At 43.1% G+C, this 21,587-nt stretch overlaps 1 protein-coding gene across 3 annotated transcripts in view; it reads right to left on the reverse strand.

Moving 5' to 3' along the window:
• The window catches only part of LOC140199342 (ATPase family AAA domain-containing protein 2-like), an 80,206-nt gene extending 74,560 nt beyond the window's left edge, over positions 1 to 5,646 (reverse strand). For 2 of the 3 annotated variants that reach the window (XM_072261230.1, XM_072261219.1), the window contains exon 1: positions 5,390 to 5,635. In XM_072261230.1, coding sequence (XP_072117331.1) covers positions 5,390 to 5,500 — 111 coding nt within the window. In that variant the 5' untranslated portion in view covers positions 5,501 to 5,635. Of the gene's footprint in view, positions 1 to 5,389 lie in introns of all 3 variants that reach the window. The other variant, XM_072261240.1, reaches the window with a different exon arrangement.
• Between the last annotated feature and the right edge of the window lie 15,941 nt (positions 5,647 to 21,587).

The following is a 21,587-nucleotide window of genomic DNA, read 5'->3' on the forward strand; positions in this document are numbered from 1 at the left end:
TCTCAGGGGCTCATGACCGGCCACTTTTTGATATCCAAAGGATGCGGCCTGGAAGAGTAGTGCGCCTTCAGGGATTTTGGTGACTCTGGAGATGGGCTGATTTGAGTTCAGTGCCCCTGACACAACCCCATTAATGTGGTTATAGATTTCTTATTCCTCATTCTACCCATAATGTCACACTGGACAGATTCTCCAGTCTGCCCTGACTGAGCACTGCAATGACATTTTCCCTGACTGGTAACGCCACTCCTCTTCTTTTAATCCCTCCTTGTCACATCTAAAATAGCGGAACCCAGAATATTAAGCTGCCAGTCCTGCCCCTCCTGCAACCAAGTCTCACTGATGACTACAATATCACAATTCCATATGTCAGTCCACACCCTGAGCTCATCTGCCTTTCCTACGACACTTCTTGCAATAAGAAAACTATAGCCATTTTTCTAATATGAAGACAGACATAGTTCAGACCACATTTTATTCAACAATTCAAATGTGGGAAGTGAGCATCAACTCTAACTTTTGAGTTTTAGTCCGCTGCCAATGAAATGAATAAAGAATGGATTGCCAATATATTGGCTCTATGGCAAGTTAATTTTAGAATAGGTAATGCAACAGAAAATAGCTATTTTTGTGACTCAGAGACATCTGTATTTGCTTCTTTTTGAGTGGACTTTAAAATTTCCACTAAAATAAAGGTCAAGAGTCCTCAGAAAAGATGATTTTTTAAAAAAAAGATGTGACCAGTGCTGATCTTGGAAGAGCAAACAAATCGTGAGTGTCTGTGCTCCACAGACATTTCTTTGCTCTGAGCAAGTTTACCATCCAAGGCTGCCGAGTAGATACCTGATAACACTGGAAAACAAAAATTTTGCTTCTGAGTACTCTTGGGTGTATCTTACAGATTTTGGGCTGCTGATCATGAAAATCACCACGAAGTTCCCCATCACGCACATTTAAAACAAAACTGCCTGTATTTGTTATGTCAGTTCATAATTCGAGTCAATTAAAATATTGCCCACAACTTAAGCTAAAAAGCTTTCCATCTTGTCCAGGCATGCCTGGCCATGTTTAGGCAGGGTAGATGCTGCATGGTTTTAGAAAAGCTATACACTTCCATGAAGAATTTCAATATTTGAGACCGGCGTTTCCCAGAATAACTGATGCCAAGATTAAGGAAGGTATTTTTGTTGGTCCACAAATCACACAGGTCAATGACAGGCATTCAAGGATGTTGTTGAAAATTTTCTTGACAACAGAGCTCCAAACTACATGCATCTGGTTAACAACATGGCTCAAGCATACAAAACCATGAAGTGTTTTGCACTACACTAAAGATTCATTTTCTGCATTCCCAGTTGGACTTCTTCCCTGAAGATCTGGAGCTGTCAACGATGAGCATGGTACAAGGTTTTGCCAGGACATTGAGGTAATGGAGAAGCCGTATCAGGACACCGGAATCTATCAATGCTGGCTGAATACCATTGGACACTTAAGCAAGAAGCCTCAGACAGAGCACAAACAAGAATCATCAACAAAACGTTTTTAGCTTAGTTGAACTATTGCAAAGCATCAGCACCATTATGAAATTAAATGCATTATATTAAATAAAAGTTGATTTCTTGTTTCTCCAAATTCCTACGTGATACCATAAGACATAGGAGCAGGATTAGGCTACTAGGCCCAATGAGTCTGCTCTGCTATTCCATCATGGCTGATCCTGGATCCCACTCAACCGCACACACCTGCTTTCTCGCCATATCCTTTGATGCCCTGACGGATCAGGAAACTATCAACTGTCACTTATGCATGGACTTGGCCTCCACCACAGTCTGTGGCAGAGCATTCCACAGATTCACCACTCTCAGGCAGAAAAAAAGCTCCTTTCCTCTGTTCCAAAAGGTTGCCGTCAGTTTTGAGGTTGTGCTCTCTAGTTCTAGAGACCCCCACCAGAGGAAACATCCTCTCCACATCCACCTCATCTAGTCCTTTCAACGTTCAATAAGTTTCAATGGGATCATCCCACATTATTATAAATTCCAATAAGTACAGGGCCAAATGCTCCTAAGTTAACCCCTTCACTCTCAGAATCATTCTCATGAAGCTCCTCTGGATTCTCTCCAGTGACAACACATTCTTTCTGAGATATGGGGCCCAAAACTGTTGATAATACTCTGTGCAGCCTGACTAGTGTCTTAAAGGCTCAGCATCATCTCTTTGGTTTTACATTCTATTCCCTTTGAAATAAATACCAACATTTACCGGACTCAACCTGTAATTTAACCTTCTGGAGACTTACATGAGGGCTCCCAAGTCGCTCTGCATCTCTGATGTTTGAAACTTCTCCCTGTTTAGATAATAGTCCACACTACTGTTTCTTATACCAAAATGCATTATCATACATTTCCCAACACTGTATTCCATCTGCCACTTTTTTTTTTTCCCCATTCTTCAATTTGTCTAAGTCTTGCTGCAATCGCATTGCTTCCTTGGCACTAGCTACCTCCCACCTATCTTTGTATCATCCACAAACTTTGCCACAAAGCCATCAATTCCATTATCCAAATCACCAGCAATGTGAAAAGTAGCAGTCCCAATACTGACCCCTGAGGAACACCACTAGTCCCTGGCAGCCAACCAGAAAAGGCTCCCTTCATTCCCACTCGCTGCCTCCTGCCTGTCAGCTATTCCTCTATCTCTGCCAGGATCTTTCCTGAAATGCCCCAGGAATTTATCTAGTTAAGCAGCCTCATGAGTGGCACCTTATCAAACGCCTTCTAAAAACCCAGATAAATGACATCCACTGCCTCTCCTTTGTCCACCCTGCTTGTTACTTCCTGAAGAACTCTAACAGATTTGTCAGGCAAGATTTCCCTTCACAGAAACCATACTGATTTTCACTTATTTTATCATTAGTCTCCAAGTACCTCCAAACCTCATCCTTGATAACAGACACCAACACTTTCCCAACCACTGAGGTTATGCTGACTGGCCTATAATTTCCTTTATTTTGCCTTCCTTCCTTCTTAAAGAGTAGGGTGACATTTGCAATCTTCTAGTCATCTGGGATCATGCCAGAATCAAGTGATTCTTGAAAGATCATGACCAATGCATCCGTTATCACTTCAGCAACCTCTCTCAGGACTCTGGGATGCAGTCCATCTGGGCCAGGTGACTTATCCACATTAAGACCTTTGACTTTGCCTAGGATTTTTTCCTTTGAAATAGCAATGGCACTCACTCCTACTCCCTGATACTCATTGACAGTACTTTTTTCCATAGATGCTGCCTGGCCTACTGAGTTCCTCCAGCATTTTGTGTGTGCTGCTTTTATAGTTTTTTTTAGTTGCCTTTTGTTGGATTTTAAAAACTTCCCAACCAACCAACTTCCTACTCGCTACAAGTAGTCTGAAAATATATTTGTGTTCAGCTTCAAGCAGTCTACCATAAACAAAAAGTCTGAGGAAGCAACACTTCAAAAATTGTTGTGCAATTGTAATTATAATATAAAAAATGATTATACCAATTAATTTGTTTATCTAGTTGTAATCAATGTAGGAAACCAAGAATTCAGACTGTTCAGAACTGGCTGTCAACATAGTCATAACAAAAAAACAACTTTATCTTGTTTTGAAATTACTCAGCATGTCACATTTTCAAAATGGATTCAGGAAGGCCTTTATAACCCCGAGGAACAGTCTGCCAAGTATGTCTCAAATGTGACAGAAAAAAAGATTGCAATATTTTCAGATAACCATGCCAATCTACAAACAGGTAATTTTCCAAGCTGCATTATCATTTGGATAAGCGAAGGTACAAGTAGTGAAAGGCATTGACTTGGCAAAGTCGTAAACCCGAGAATTAGATTAATGGCTAGTTCATTTAGTCTGCACCAGGACAATTTCAGTACAAGGTAAAATTCAAGTTATCTTATTCTACCCAAATATCCCAGATCAATTTTGTAACTTCAATAGAAAATTTAAAATACAGAATACTACACCGAGTACTGAAGCCTTGTCAGAAAATTATATAGTTTCTCATGCTCAAATTATGCAATATCTGAACATCATAGTTTATGGTCAACATGGGACTGGGATGGAGAATTGAAATAACAGGCAACACCAACATTAGAGTCACTTATGAGAAAATGAAAATCCACTGAATTTAGAAACTCACATAATGGCTACAACATAGAGACCATTCGGCTCATTAAATCAACCCAGACTTTAGATTAACAGGTTTCCACCTCTACTTTGTCTTTAATTTTACAGTTTCCTTTTGAATGCTACAACAAACTGCTTCCTCACATTAACTCATCAAACATATTCCAGTAAACAACAGGAATTCTGCAGATGCTGGAAGTTCAAGCAACACACATCAAAGTTGCTAGTGAACGCAGCAGGCCAGGCAGCATCTGTAGGAAGAGGTGCAGTCGACGTTTCAGGCCGAGACCCTTCGTCAGGACTAACTGAAGGAAGAGTGAGTAAGAGAAGGGTCTCGGCCTGAAACGTCGACTGCACCTCTTCCTACAGATGCTGCCTGGCCTGCTGTGTTCACCAGCAACTTTGAAATATATTCCAGTCCAAGTTTTTCCTCATTTCACACTTGACCATTTAGACATAAAATAATGAATAAGCATATTTTTTATTGAGTGGCAAGTAATGACTATTGATGCACTTGCAAGTTTAAGTGTTCAGTCCCAGCTTTGACAACCGTTCAATGTGGATAGCGTTATTAAGGCAACGGCGATTCGAAAGGCGCTGTGGTGGAGATAGAGGACTTTCATTGCAGCTACGAATGCTGGGAAACGGCTCCTTTCATAGATGGCTGGGCAGTGCGTAAAACTACATTAATCATCCAATTTAACGCAGCAAAGGAAGGGTAGGGTGTCAGAAGTGACCATGAGTGGATATGAGCGAAAAGCGGCAGGAGCGGACAGTGAAGGACTTCAAGTGGTGAGCACTGAGCGCACCCTGCGCCCATGTGACTGGTTAATTCCGAAGCCGCGGACAGTATCAGGGAGGCCTGAAGAACAGGGAAGGAGGGAGGAACGCGCGACCTCTTCTCAGTGAAAATAAGCCGAAAACAGAACGGCCGGAAGCTCGGTCCTCAAAACAGCCCCACCCCCTCTCCCGAAAAGGCGCGCGTCAGTCCACTGATAACAACGCCATCCCTTCTTTCCGCCCAGAGAGCCTCGGTAGGGGGCGGGGAAGAAAAAAAACAGTAGAGCCTCAGATCCCAACCTTCCAGGGGAGGGAGAGGGGGGGAAATCGGCCGGTGCCCGGTGACAGCCACTCAAGCCCGTGGTGGTCTGAGCCTGCGGTCAGCGACCTCCCCCACCCCCGAGAAGTTCGCCTTCCCGTGTGCCACCGCCACTAGGCTGTCCGCTCACCGATGAGTGCCGCGTTCTTTGGTCGAAAGACGAGCTTTCACCGTCCGACAAAGCGATGAATTCCGAGCTGGAGTCGAGGCAAAGAGACGCGCCGCTCCTCAGTATCACCATGGTGGAGATGCGGCGCCTGCCAAACGCTAGTCAGCGACCTCCCGTCCAACCGCTGACTTCTCTAGCGCCAGAACTTTCCCGCGCTCCTCTCACCGCTGCACTCATGACCTCTCCTTCCGCCGGGGAAAGTAGACCTCATTTATCTCCGCTTATAACCCGCTACTCCACACAGAACAAGCAAAGCCCTCAACCAATTGAATAAATCTGATGAATGTGCAGGTTTTTCCATGGGTTAGAAAAAAACATAATTACGTATACTCTTTAGCGCGGAGGGATTCCGTTTTTAAATCTATCGGAGGGCAAAAGGCAAATCGAGGTCCTTTATTGGTGAATACTCCAGCGAATCAGTGTCGGCTTCCAAAGCGCGAGCCAATCAGCGGCTTGCTCACCCCGCAACAAAGTTCTGTAAACATTTGATCGGTGACGAAACCGAACGGGGCGTGCTCAAAACAAAAAAACACGTGGGTTCCCTGTTGCTATTTCGTGGAGGTTCCTTTATACGTTATTGTCGCCAAACAATCGGTACTAGAGCGTACAATCATCATAGCGGTATTTGATTCTGCGCTTCCCGCTCCCTGGATTACAAATCGATAGTAAGTATTAAAAATTTAAATTATAAATCATAAATAGAAAATAGAAAAATGGAAAGTAAGGGAGTGCAAAAAAAATGAGATGCAGGTCCGGATATTTGGAGGGTACAGCCCAGATCCAGGTTAGGATCCGCTCAGCAGTCTTATCACAGTTGGAAAGAAGCTGTTCCCAGATCTGGCCATATGAGTCTTCGAGCTCCTGAGCCTTCTCCTGGAGGGAAAAGGGACGAAAAGTGTGTTGGTTGGGTGGGTCGTGTCCTTGATTATCCTGGCAGCACTGCTCCGACAGCGCGCGGTGTAAAGTGAGTCCAAGGACGGAAGATTGGTTTGTGTGATGTGCTGCACCGTGTTCATGATCTTCTGCAGCTTCTTCCAGTCTTGGACAGGACAACTTCCATACCAGGTTTGTGATGCACCCGAGAAGAATGCGTTCTATGGTGCATCTATAAAAATTAGTGAGGGTTTTAGGGGACAGGCCAAATTTCTTTAGTTTTCTCAGGAAGTAAAGGCGCTGGTGGGCCTTCTTGGCAGAGGACTCTGCTTGGTTGGACCAAGTCAGGTCATTTGTGATATTGACCTCGAGGAACTTAAAGCTTTTGACCTGTTCCGCTTGCGCACCACCGACATAAATTGGGTCGTGCGGTCTGCTACTCCTTCTGAAGTCAACAACCAATTCCTTCTTCTTGCTGACGTTGAGGGATAGGTTATTGTCTTCGCACCATGCCACCAGGTTCTTAATTTCCTCTCTGTACTCAAACTCATCATTACCCGAGATACGGCCTACGATTGTTGTGTCATCGGCAAACATATATTGAGTTTGATGGAAACTTGGCTACACAATCATGGGTGTACAGTGAGTACAGCAGGGGGCTGAGTACACAGTCTTGTGGGGCACCAGTGCTCAGAGTGATTGTAGAGGAGAGCTTGTCCCCTATTTTTTACAGCCTGCGTCCTGTCTGTGAGGAAGTTGACGATCCAGCTGCAGATCTGAGTGCTAAGGCCCAGGTTCCGGAGCTTAGGAATCAGTTTATTTGGAATGATGGTATTAAAGGCAGAGCTGTAGTCAATGAAAAGGAGCCTTACGTATGCATCTTTATTCTCCAGGTGTTCTAAGGAGGAATGTAGGGCCAGGGAGATGGCATCTGCCGTTGACCTGTTGCTCCGGTAGGCGAATTGCAAAGCGTCGAGGTTGACCGGTAGGCTGTGATGTGTGCCATAACCAATCGCTCGAAGCACTTCATAGCAATTGATGTAAGAGCCACAGGTCGATAGTCATTCAGGCATGTCACCTTGCTCTTCTTCGGCACTGGGATTATCGTTGCCTTCTTAAAACATGAGGGGATCTTAGACTGAAGCAAGGAGCAGTTGAGGATATCAGCAAACACTCCAGCTAGCTCGCTTGCACAGGCCCGGAGAACCCATCCCGGGACGCCATCTGGGCCCGTCGCCTTCCTTGGATTTATCTTCAGGAAGGCCCTTCTAACGTCCTGCTCGGTGACGATGAATCTCGATGCCACCAGGTCCAATTCATCTGGAGGGAGCGGGACACTCCTATTCTGTTAGAATCTTGCATAGAATACGTTAAGATCGTCAGGAAGAGAAGCGCCACAGTTATTGATATTCCCAGCCTTTGCACCGACTGATCTCATTTAGACCCTGCTATAGTCTACTGGCATCCCTCTGCTTAGCCTGAGCTTCCAACTTGGCTCGATATTGCCTCTTGGCACCCTTAATGGCTTTCCGGAGTCTACGCCTGGATTCCGTGTAGCGACTGGCATCCCCAGACCTAAAAGCCGCAGCTCTAGCCTTCAAAAGGGACTTGACCTCATAATTCATCCAAGGCTTCCAGTTAGGGAATACCCTGATTGTCTTGCGAGACATACAGTCCTCCGTGCATTTCCAAATAAAGTCCGTGACAGCTGAGGCATACTCATCGAGGTTAGCTGCCGAGTCCTTGAATACTAACCAGTCCACCGATTCAAAGCAGTCACGGAGGACCTCATCCGCTTCCTCCGTCCAACACGACACTACTTTTGACACCGTGACCTTCCGCTTCAGTTTCTGTTTGTAAGCCGGGAGGAGGAGTACAACCTGATGGTCCGATTTTCCGAAGTGAAGTCGTGGGACGGAATGGTAGGCATCCTTGACTGCTGTGTAGCAGTGGTCAAGTATATTCGGGCCTCTAGTGGGGCAGGAGACATGTTGGTATAACTTTGGCAGCGCCTTTCTGAGGTTGGCCTGGTTAAAGTCCCCGGCTGTAATGAGCAAAACCTCCGGATACCTGGTCTCAAGTTCACTGATGTTGGCATACAGTATGTTCAAAGCACACTCCACGTCCACCTGGGGGGGAATGTAGACCGCTGTCAGTATGACCAAGGTGAATTCCCATGGCAGATAGTAGGGACGACACTTCACCAACAGGTGTTCCAGGTCCGGGCTGCAGGAGCTTGTCAGTGCCACTGTGTCCGAGCACCACGCAGTGTTGATCAGTAGGCAGACATCACCTCCCCTCGTCTTGCCCGAAGATGCCGTGCGGTCCATCCGATGGATCAAAAATGCTTAGGGGTAATATCAGCCTTATTCAGGTGTTCATTCTCGAGTAGCTCTTAATCTTCCTGTGTAAGGTCCTTCCTGTACGGTTAAAATCTCACCCCCAACGCATGCTGCCCTCAGAACAACGGACTTACAAAGCCATCCCACACCTTCATCTTAGCCTCTCTGATCACGCCGCCATAATGTTAAAAGTTCAAAGTAAATTATATTATCTAAGTACATACAGTCATCCCTCGGTATCCGGGGAGGATTGGTTCCAGGACCCCCGCACATACCAAATTCTGCGGATGCTCAAGTCCCTTACATAAAATGGTGTAGTATTTGCATATAACCTACGCACATCCTCCCGTCTACTTTAAGTCATCTCTAGATAACTTATAATACCTAATACAATGTAAATGCTATGTAAATAGTTGTTATACTGTATTGTTTCAGGAATAATGACAAGAAAAAAGTCTGTACATGTTCAGTACAGGCGCAACTGTTGTAGCTCTTCTGGGAACGCTGGTGCTGCTGATGCTGATTCTCCCGTGATCTTCAAGTTCTTGAGGCTGTAGCGCTTTACATAGCCAGCCAGCCAGCCATCCCTTACTAGCCTTAAACTCCTTCCTTTTGCTCACAACACAAGTAGCGAGGCGAACCAATGCTCAAACAACGAGTGCTGGAGAGAGACTGAGGATCTGTGAAATGGCAGGAGGCTACAGCAGGGTATGCCTACACATCACTTCATTTGCGTGGATTCAGTGTAGTGCTCGGCGCGTGGCAAATTCAAGTTTTGCTTTTTGGAACCTTCTGGAATTTTTTTTGGAATATTTTCGATCTGCGGATATGGAGGGCCCACTGTGTATGTCACCATATAAAACCCTGAGAATAATATTCTTGTGGACATACTCAATATATCTATAGGATAATAGCCATAACAGAATCAATGAAAGACTGTCAAACTAAGGCATTCAACCAAAGTACAGAAGAAAACAAACTGTGCAAATGCAAAAAGAAGAAATAATAATAAATAAATAAGCACTAAGAACATGAGATGAAGACATCTCAATGATGGGGCAAGTGAAGATGAGTGAATTTATCCCCTTTGGCTCAAGAGCCTGATGGTTGAGGGGTAATAACTGTTCTTGAACCCGGTGGTGTGAGTCCTGAGACTCTTGTATCTTCTTCCTGATGGTAGCAGTGAGAAGAGGGCATAATCTGGGTGCTGGGGGTTCCTGATAATGAATGCTGCCTTCCTGTGACAGCCTTTCATGCAGATGTGCTCAATGGTTGGGTGGACACCACTCAGCCAGATACTGACTGCTGCTGAAAATGGAGAAACCAGTCAAGAGACACGTCACTGTATAGCCTAATCAGGCAATCTCTATGCTTCAGGAATGTTTTGATTGTTAACTGGCAGATGTTCAAGAAGGCCAACACAAACAGAGAAGACACAGAGCTCGAGGAATATGTCTCATCTGTCACTGGCTACATCAGTAGGTGGGTGGATGACTTTGGTACCTCAAGAACAGTCATCCCACGGCTGAAACAGAAGCCCTGACTGAACATTGAGGTGCACGACCCATTAAATGCTTGGGACACTGTCTTCGCGTCCTATGACAGAACAGCAAAGAGAAACCTCACCTGAGGCCTCAAGGGGAGGGCGAAGTCTGCCTATGCTCAACGAAAAGATCAGGAACACCTTTCTAGTAATGACCCCCAGCGTACAAGGCTGGGTATCAAGGGCGTTACTGACCATACAAGGGAAAACAGCATTGACTGTACCTGTGGTGCCTCCCTTGCAGACATTTTAAACAACTTTTATGTACACCTCAAGACATGCAGCACAACGCCGGCCACTGAAGTTACCCCCCCTCCCAGATGAGCAGCCGGTCTGTGACAGCAGCAGTTGTGAGAAGGGCTGAAGAAAGTCTTCTCCCATACGGTGTCTGGGCCAGACAACATCCCGAGCCGAGTACTCAGGGACGGAGCGCATCAGCTTACCGACACCGTCAACAGTTTACTCACCCAGGCTGCTGTCCCCTCGTGCCTCAAATCAGCCACCATCACCCCTGTACCAAAGAACTCTACGCCCTCAGAATGAAATGACTATTGCTCGATGGCACTGATGCCAATCATCATTAAATGCTTTGAACAGCTGGTAATGGCACATCTCAAAAACTATATTCCTGCCACACTGGACATTCATCAATGTGCTTACCGATAGAACCTCTCTATGAAATGCCTTAGCGTCTGTCAAGCACCTGGCCTTAACACACCCGGCAAACAAGGGCACTTACGTTTGAATGCAGTGTCTGAACTTCAGTTCGGCAAGTCCCACAGACCTTGGTGAACAAACTCTTATTCCTCAGTCTGAATACATCGCTGTGCAACCGGATGTTGGATTTCCTAACCAACAGACCCAAGTAGTCAGGATGTATTACCACTCCTCTCTCCCCATCATCCTCAACACAGACGCCATCCAGAACTGTGTGCTCAGCCCATTGCTGTACACTCTGTGCACAAGTGACTGCACAGCTAAACACCCGAGAGAACACATTGACAAGTTCGCCACTGACATAACAGCAGTGGGACTCATCACCAGCAACCTGACGCTTTCCTCAATGTCAACAAGAAACAACTGGCATCCCCAATGGACTTTGAGGCAAGTGGTCCCAGGTTCGAATCCTTGCACATTTTCCATACGTATCGGGTCGAACGTCAAGCTAGCAACCCGGCCTCATAAAAGACAGACAAAAGTGCTAAAGAAATGACACAACTAGACGACGCGGAAAGAAACAACAGCAATGCCAGTAAGACAAAGGAGATGGTTATCGACTTCAGGAGAACTCGCATCCCTATATACAGTACATTGACAGCACAGCAGTGGAAACTACATTTAGTTTGAAACTGGAGAGTGCACATCCTGCACAACCTCTCATGGTCCCAGTATACGTCTCACACAATCAGGAAAGCTCACCAACGCCTCTGCTTTCAGAGGAGGCTGAAGAGAGCTGGACTGTGCACATCTACACTCAAGTCATTCTACAGAAGCGCATAGAGAGCATCCTAATGAACTGCATCAGTGCATGGTACAGAAACAGCACCGCAGTGGATGGGAATGCCCTACGTTAGGTCATCAAAACTGCCCAACACATCACAGGCACCAGCCTACTGCCATCAAGGGCGTAAGTACACAGAAAGGTACCCAGTAACATCATGAAGTATCCCACCCACACTGCTCATGGACTGTTTGTCCCACTCCCATTATGGAGGAGGCTGCACAGCAACTGTGCCAGGACCAGCAGATGCAAAAAAGGTTACTTTCCCAAGCAATAAAGCTGATCAACTCTTCTATCCACTAACCCACCCCTCCACAGCCCCCAACCACCACTACTGTATCATTTCCCGTCAGTCGCCTGATGTACAGACACTCCTGTGCCTAGTGTCACTTTATGGACATATCTTATATATGGACCTTATCTTTTTGTGTTTTCTTTTTGTGCTGCATCCGGAGCAACATTTATTTCATTCTCCTTTACACTTGTATTGTGAAAAGGACATCGAACAATCTTGAACCTTGAGATGGTCTACCTCCTCTTTGCAAAGAGAGTGTGGAGGCAGGATGAACAGACGAGTTCTTGACACAGTTTATAAGGGAGCTGTGTAACGGAGAACTCTCTGATCTAAATTTGTTATTGTCACATGGACTAAGGGATGGTGAAAAACTTCGTTTTACATGCCATCCATACAGATTGTCAAGGTGCATTAAAGTAGTACAAAGGAAAACCATAATAATGCAGAATAGAGTGTGACAGTTACAAAGAAAGTGCAGTGCAAAGCAAACAAGAAGGTGCAAGGCTTTGAGGAGATAGACTATGATCTTGGGAGTTTATTTATCTTACTAGAGGACCAGTCAATAGAATAATACCACCAGCTTAAAAGCTGTCCTTGAGTGTACGGGCTATTCCCAAGGTCAGACATCAAAGGCAGCTGGAAGACCATCAATTTGGTGAAAGATCCTGTTTTCTTTGCCCAAAACCCATTCAGATACTTATTAAATGTAATAAACATTTCTCTCTACCACCCTTTGAGATGATTTGTTTCATTACAAGATATACTATCAGATGGGAATTTGTATGAGGCCACGTCTGCACCTTCAGATAAGAGATAAAATATTCCATGTAAGCTTTCATTAAACATCAGACAGGAGGAAATCTGCAGATGCTGGAATTTCAAGCGAAAGGTCTCGGCCCGAAACGTCGACTGTTCCTCTTCCTAGAGATGCTGCCTGGCCTGCTGCGTTCACCAGCGACTTTTATGTGTGTTGATTAAATACCAGAGTTGCTTTTTGTTCAGATTGTATGCAAGTTAGGCATTGTACCTCCTGTAAATATAAAGTATATTAGCTAGCTTGTTACATATACCTTTTAGGGTGCATTCTCCAGTTACCTTATAAGGTAACCGTGGCCTTCAGCCAGAAGCAGATGTCATCAGGTGGTTCCCAACCTTCACAGAGTGTTTCGACCCTTAACCACAACCCTCTCCAGTTGGTGGGCTGGCAGTTGTGGCCAAATCACTGCCCATCTGCTCCTGGCTTCTAGCTTCCCTCTTCTCGCCTACTCCAAATCCAACAAGAGGCTCTTTCTGCCTCTTCCCCCATCCTACGAGCTGCTTGTCTTTTGCTCCTTTCGTCCAGGCCCAGATCTGACAACAATCGCCATGTTGATTTGGGTGGGAGACCTCTGCAGCCGATCTCCACAGGGAACAACCATGTCTGCCATCCCTTGTCCTTACACTCCTGCACTAAGGGCTGGTACTTCAAGGCCTTTCTCTCGTGGGCCTCTTCCTATCCCTTCTCTCACAGGACAGTCAGCTCAACCAGAATTATTTTCTTGTCTTCAGTTGACCACAGTACAATGCACCACATCCCGGAACTGCAACCTCCTTCCCACATCGACCCTCATCTCCCAGGACCTGGCCGTTAGCAGCAGATTGGATTTTGGTTGTTTGGTTACGAATGGCCTGGCTCCCTCTTTGATGAAGGTGATGGCCTTCCTCAAATCCGTGCCAGCTGTCCTCTTCTTGCATCTCTCCTGCTCTAGTGTGTCAGCAACAGCCAGAAGCACCTTATCATGGCGCCACCTATACCGTCCTTGAGTTAGAGCTGTTTTACACCTGGACAGTATATGAGCTAGTGTCCCCTTTTGACCACAGAGCTTACAGTACAGGTCCTCTCTCATCCCCTATGTGTACAGATGTAATGGCGAAGGAAGGGTGTCATACACGGATCGCAAGAGGAAGGAAATACGGAAGGGCTCCAGTCTCCATAACTCTGCCCATGAGATCTTGTGCTCGGGCAGATCCCATTTTGTCAAGGCACCCTGGGACCCTTGTTCCACTGCCTTTGACATCCACTTCTCTTCCTTGTGGATCCCTACTTCTGCCTGTACCATGTCTCGCCCGTTCTTTATGCTTGCGTTTTCCCACTGCTGGAAGTGAACTGAGCCGAGGCCTTGCTGCCCGATGCAGGGGTTGACGATGATATCTCACAGCTTCAGAGAACACACTGCCTCCTCCACAGCTGCGTTGGCTGCCGGCTTGCGCCCAGATCTGGTTGTAACACCTGCTTGCTTTACCAAGATGTCATTGGAATCTCTCAAGCTTAGTAAGACTCTGCATTTTGCCACCTTAAATTCCTCCACAACAGATGACAGGGGAAGGTGCAGTTGCCCAGAACGAATGTAAAGGCCCACTGAAGAGAAGCTTGGGGGAACTCCCACCCACCTCCACAGCTGCTTGGTGGTTTTCCTTTCGATGCCCTCTACGGCAGCAGTCCCCAACCACCGGGCCGCAAAGCATGTGCTACTGGGCCGCGAGAAAATGCTATGATTTGGCGATATGAGTCAGCTGCACCTTTCCTCATTCCCTGTCATGCGCACTGCTGAGCTTGAATGCACGCAAGGTCATTACTCGCAAGTCATCCATGTCAGCGCGGGAAGGAGATCAATTCCTCGAGCTTGCAAATGACGGTGGGCTGAAAAGTATGTTTGACATAACATCTCTGCCAGCATTCTGGATCAAAGTCAAGGCTGAATATCCTGAGATAGCCACGAAAGTGCTGAAAACATTGCTTCTGTTTCCAACATATCTCTGCAATGAATGCAACGAAAATTAAATTGTGGAATAGACTGGACATAAGGAACCCCCTTCGAGTATCGCTGTCTCCCATCACCCCTCGATGGCACCGTCTTGTTGCAGGGAAACAAGTCCAGAGCTCCCACTGATTCAGCGATATTGGTGTGTTACAATGATTTTATATGTTCATACGGGGAAAATATGTGCTGTGTGTTTAATATCCAAACATTACTTAAAATGTTTTGATGCTATTGACTTATATAACCATATAACAATTACAGCACGGAAACAGGCATCTCGGCCCTTCTAGACCGCGCCGAACGCTACTCTCACCTAGTCCCACCGACCTGCACTCAGCCCATAATGCTCCATTCCTTTCCTGTCCATATACCTATCCAATTTTTCTTTAAATGATAATATCGAACCTGCCTCTACCACTTCTACTGGAAGTTCGTTCAACACTTACTTCAAGTTTCCCTGTCCTCCCCTGATAATTGACTTATCACTATATTAATGCGAGGAAAATAATGCACTGTGCTTAATATTAAATACATTAGATAAACCCTTTTAGAAACGAAATTGAGTGTATTAGCCACTTATCACCTATATTCCGGTTGTGATTAACACCCCGCCCCCCGAACAGAATCGCCAAAAACGATTTGTAAAAAAAATCGGCACGTACACGCATGCGCACACAGGTGCCCGCGCAAGGCTTCATGGTCATGGTAGTCTTTCTTGGAGTAAACACAACGTATTTGACTGCTCCTCTTGTCCGTTGGCAACCCTACCCCCCCCCCCACCCCTGGGTCGGCCGGTCCGCAAGAATATTGTCAATAATAAACCGGTCCGCGGTGCAAAAAAGGTTGGGGATCCCCGCTCTATGGCAGTCATGGGGAACTCATAAAGTGTGAAGAGCCAGAGAAGCCTGGGCAGAATGCCGTATTGGTACAGCCAAGTCTTGAATTTACCCAGAAGTCCAGATTTGTTGATCTTCTTCAGCCATTCGTCTGTCTGCTTCACAGCATAGGTGACATTGGCCCCGTCTGTCAATGACACATTAAACCACTTCCCCAAGCACCTTATCAGGTTATCTTCGATGGAAGGGATGACCTCACCCTGAACTTGCTCCTTTGAAGTAGTTCAAAGAATCTGGAGATCTTTAAAGATGATAAATTGACAATTATTTCTGGTCCTTGGTAGTAACGCAGATCAACAGGGCGTGGCACTGTTGATCAGAGATAGTGTCGCGGCAGCAGAAAAGGAGGAAGTCATGGAGGGATTGTCTACGGAGTCTCTGTGGGTGAAAGTTAGGAACAGGAAGGGGTCAATAACTCTACCGGATGATTTTTATAGACCACTCAATTGTAACAAGGACATCGAGGAGGAGATAGAGAGACAGATTCTGGAAAGGTGTAATAATAACAGGATTGTTGTGGTGGGAGATTTTAATTTCCCAAATACTGATTGGCATCTCCCTAGAGCAAGGGGTTTAGATGGGGTGGAATTTGCTCGGTGTGTTCAGGAAGGTTTCCTGACACAATATGTAGATAAGCCTACAAGAGGAGAGGCTGTACTTGATCTGGTATTGGGAAATGAACCTGGTCAGGTGTCAGGTCTCTCAGTGGGAGAGCATTTTGGAGATAGTGATCACAACTCTGTCTCCTTTACCATAGCATTGGAGAGGGATAGGAACAGACAAGTTAGGAAAGTGTTTAATTGGAGTAAGGGGAAATATGAAGCTATCAGGCGGGAACTTGGAATCATTAATTGGTAACAGATGTTCTCAGGTAAATGTATAGCAGAAATGTGGCAAATGTTCAGGGGATATTTGTGTGGCGTTCTGCATAGGTACATTCCAATGAGACAGGGAAAGGATGGTAGGGTACAGGAACCGTAGTGTACAAAGGCTGTTGAAAATCAAGTCAAGAGAAAAGCTTATGAAAGGTTCAAAAAAACTAGGTAATGATAGAGATCTAGATTATAAGGTTAGCAGGAAGGAGCTTAAGAATGAAACTATGAGAGCCAGAAGGGGCCATGAGATGGCCTTGGCAGACAGGATTACGGGAAAACTCCAAGGCATTCTACAAGTACGTGAAGAGCAAGAGGATAAGATGTGAGAGAATAGGACCAATCAAGTGTGACAATGGTAAAGTGTGTATGGAACCGGAGGAGGTAGCCGAGATACTTAATGAATACTTTGCTGCAATATTCACTATGAAAGAGGGTTTGGTGACTGTAGGGATTGATTTACAGTGGATTGAAAAGCTTGAGCATATAGACATTAACAAAAAAGATGTGCTGAAGCTTTTGGAAAGCATCAAGTTGGATAAGTTTCCGGGACTGGATGAGATGTATCCCAGGCTACTGTAGGAGTCTTTCTTTCTTTTTAAATCTTTTTATTGAATAAGTATACAAAAAGGTAAGCCATATAGGCACTAATACACTGTTAGAATATAATAAAATTACAGGAGATATTAATACAAAAAAAATAATACAAACAATGTAATTTAAACATAACATACCAAGGTAACATAACAGTATACTAACTTTTATATATATCAATAGAGAAAAGGAAAAAAAAACCCAAAAAAAACCCACCGTGCAACTAACTAAAAGCAAAGCAAAGCAATGGGCTAACTTGAAACCAAACAGAGTTAAAAAACTTAAAATCACGTCCTCAATCCCGACCTCCATTAAAAACAGTAAAAAAAAACAAGGGTATATATTACATTAAATGAAAATATTGAATAAAAGATCTCCAGGTCTGTTCAAATTTAAATGAAGAGTCATAAAAATTGCTTCTAATCTTCTCCAAATTCAAGCATAATATCATCTGAGAAAACCAAAAAAAGGTAGTTGGAGCATTAAGCTCGTTCCAATGTTGTAAAATACATCTTTTTGCCATTAAAGTAAGAAATGCAATCATTCTACGGGCTGAAGGAGAGAGATTACTGGAAATGTTAGGTAGTCCAAAGATAGCAGTAATAGGGTGAGGAGAGATATCTATATTCAATACCTTGGAAATAATATTAAAAATATCTCTCCAAAAAGTTTCCAGAGTAGGACAAGACCAAAACATATGAGTTAAAGAAGCTATCTGCCCCAGACATCTATCACAAAAAGGATTAATATGAGAATAAAAGCGAGCTAATTTATCTTTGGACATATGTGCTCTATGAACAACTTTAAATTGAATTAGGGAATGTTTAGCACAGATAGAGGAAGTATTGACTAATTGTAAAATCTGCCCCCAGTCATCCACGGAAATAATAGATCCCAATTCTTGTTCCCAATCTGACCTAATCTTATCAAATGGAGCTTTCCTAAGTTTCATAATAATATTATAAATAATAGCCGATGCACCTTTCTGACATGGATTAAGGTTAATTATAGTATCTAAAATGTATGTAGGAGGAAGCATTGGAAAGGAAGAAAGTGTGGTACTTAGGAAATTTCTAACTTGTAGATATCTAAAAAAATGTATTCTTGATAAATTATATTTATTAGATAATTGTTCAAAAGACATAAGGGAACCATCTAAAAATAAATCCAAAAACCGTGAAATACCCTTAGTCTTCCAAATTTGAAAAGCACGATCCGTAAAAGAGGGAGGAAAAAATATGTTACCTAAAATAGGAATCGCTAGCCCAAATTGGTTAAGATCAAAAAATTTTCTGAATTGAAACCAAATACGTAAGGTATATTTAACTATCGGGTTAGACACCTGTTTAAGGCGTTTCAAATCAAAAGGAAGAGAGGAACCTAAAATAGAGCCAAGTGTATAGCCCTGAACAGATTGTAATTCCAATGCTACCCATTTAGGAATGGATAGTATATCCTGGTCAAGTAACCAAAATTTCATATGTCGAATATTAATTGCCCAATAATAAAATCTAAAGTTAGGTAATGCTAAGCCTCCATCTCTCTTAGCTTTCTGTAAATGTATTTTACCCAGTCTCTGGTTTTTATTTTGCCAAATAAATGAAGAAATTTTGGAGTCAACTTTATCAAAAAAAGATTTTGGAACAAAAATTGGTAATGCCTGAAATACATATAAAAATTTTGGCAAAAAAAACATCTTAACTGCATTAATATGACCAATCAAAGTTAAATATAAAGGAAACCATTTAGATGAAAGTTGAATAATATGTTCAATTAAGGGTAAAAAGTTAATCTTAAATAAATCTTTGTATTTACTTTTTAATTTTAATCCCAAGATATGAAAAATAATTATTAATCAATTTAAAAGGAAAGTTATGATATAAGGGAAGTTGTTTATTAATCGGGAAAAGTTCACTCTTACTAAGATTTAATTTATAACCTGAAAAAAGACCAAATTGTGCTAATAGCTCTAAAACAGCAGGGATGGATTTTTGGGGATTAGAAATATATAAAAGTAAGTCATCAGCAGAGAGTGATATTTTATGGGACTTTAAGCCCCGAGTTATCCCAGTAATATTTGGAGATTCTCGAATGGCAATTGCAAGAGGTTCTAAGGCAATATCAAATAATAAAGGACTAAGAGGACACCCTTGTCGAGTACCTCGAAAAAGAGGGAAAAAAGGTGAGCTTAAGGAGTTAGTACAGACCGAGGCCACAGGAGAATGATATAACAATTTAATCCAGGATATAAATTTCGAGCTAAAATTAAACATTTCAAGCACCTTAAATAAATAAGGCCATTCTACTTTATCAAAAGCTTTCTCAGCATCTAAACAGATAACACACTCAGGAACATTTTGTGAGGGGGTATAAACAATATTTAACAGTGTGCGAATGTTATAAAAAGAGTAACGACCTTTAATAAAACCCGTTTGGTCTTCCGAAATAATAAAAGGAAGTACTTTTTCTAATCTTTTTGCTAATAACTTAGAAAAAACTTTAGAATCAACATTTAATAAAGATATTGGTCTGTAAGATGCACATTGAGCAGGATCTTTATCCTTTAATATTAGAGAGATTGACGCTCTATTGAAAGATTCAGGAAGTTTACCAAGTTTTAATGAAGCCTCAAAAACCCTACAGAGCCAAGGGATTAATGAAGGTGCGAAACATTTATAAAATTCTACGGTAAACCCATCAGGGCCAGGAGCTTTCCCCAAATTCATAGAGAAAATAACATTCTTAATCTCATCCGTGGTAATGGAAGTATCTAACATAGAAGACATATCCTGTGAAATCTCAGGGAAGTCTAGATATCTAAAAAATCATTCATATATTTAGAATCTCGAGGAGACTCTGATTGATATAAGGAAGAATAAAAATCACAGAAAGTTTGATTAATCCCCACATGGTCAAGTATCAGTCGGTCATTTTGGTTATAAATCTGATTAATTTGAGATTTAGCATAATTAGACTTCAGTTGATTAGCCAACAGTTTGCCAATTTTGTCACTGTGTACATAAAATTCACTTCTTGTTTTCTTTAATTGGTTTACAATCGAGGACGAAAGTAATAAACTGTGTTCCATTTGAAGTTCAGTTCTTTGTTTATGTAACTCCCCAGAAGGAGCTATAACATATTTCTTATCAATTTCCTTAATCTTGTCCACGATTACCAACTCCTCCTGCTTCAGCTTCTTCCTCAAAGCAGCAGAATACGAGATAATCTGACCACGAATATAAGCTTTAAAAGTATCCCAAAGAATGTTCACAGAAATATCCTCTGTATAGTTAATTGTAAAAAAAAATCAATCTGTTCATTCATAAAGTTAACAAAGTCCGAGTCCTGAAGCAACAACGAATTAAAACGCCACTGTCTATTATTTTGTGTATTGGCCTGAATTTTAATAGAAAGCTTAAGTGGAGCATGATCCGAAATGGTTATAGAGTCATAATCACATTTAATCACTGAAGAAATAAGACGAGAATCAATAAAGAAATAATCAATTCTTGAATAGGAATGGTGAACATGTGAGAAAAAAGAAAAATCTTTTTCCTGAGGATGGAAAAAACGCCAAATATCCATCGACCCAGAATCAGAGAGGAATGAATTAATCAAAGTTGCAGATTTATTAGGTAAAGTCCGTAGAGGAGCCGAATGGTCCAAGGCTGGAGACAAACAGGTATTAAGATCTCCGCCCCAGATCAATGAAAACTCATTCAAATTCGGGAACTGATTAAATAATGATTTATAAAATTCCCGACAGTCCATATTAGGAGCATAAACATTAACCAAAACTACCTTTTTATTAAATAGTAGACCACTAACCAATAGAAATCTACCATTCGGATCAGAAATAATATCATGTTGTATAAAAGTAACTGAGGAGTCTATAAAAATAGAGACGCCTCGAATCTTAGCATTGGAGTTCGAATGAAACTGTTGTTCCTTCCAGAATTTAAAAAAACGTAGTCTGTCCCCCCTCCGCACATGGGTCTCTTGTAAAAATAAAATTTGTGCTTTAAGTCTCCGGAACACTTTAAAAACTTTTTTCCTTTTAATAGGATGATTAAGACCATTAGTATTCCAGGAGACAAAATTAATAATAGACTCCATAAACCCTAAAGTCAACCCGCATCAAGGAGGATTGACAATAGGCTCGACCCACGAACCCGGAAAGGGAACAGAACACTGTAGGAGTCGAGGGAAGAGATTGCTGAGCCTCTGGCAATGATCTTTTGAGGATGTGACTGAACATATTGATGAAGGTAGAGCAGTAGATGTAGTGTATATGGATTTCAGCAAGGCATTTGATAAGGTACCCCGTGCAAGCTTATTGAGAAAGTAAGGAGGCATGGGATCCAAGGGAACCTTGCTTTATGGATCCAGAACTGGCTTACCCACAGAAGGCAAAGAGTGATTGTGGATGGGTCATATTCTGC

The sequence above is a fragment of the Mobula birostris genome, chromosome 1 (assembly GCF_030028105.1).
Source record: "Mobula birostris isolate sMobBir1 chromosome 1, sMobBir1.hap1, whole genome shotgun sequence".
NCBI lineage: Eukaryota > Metazoa > Chordata > Chondrichthyes > Myliobatiformes > Myliobatidae > Mobula > Mobula birostris.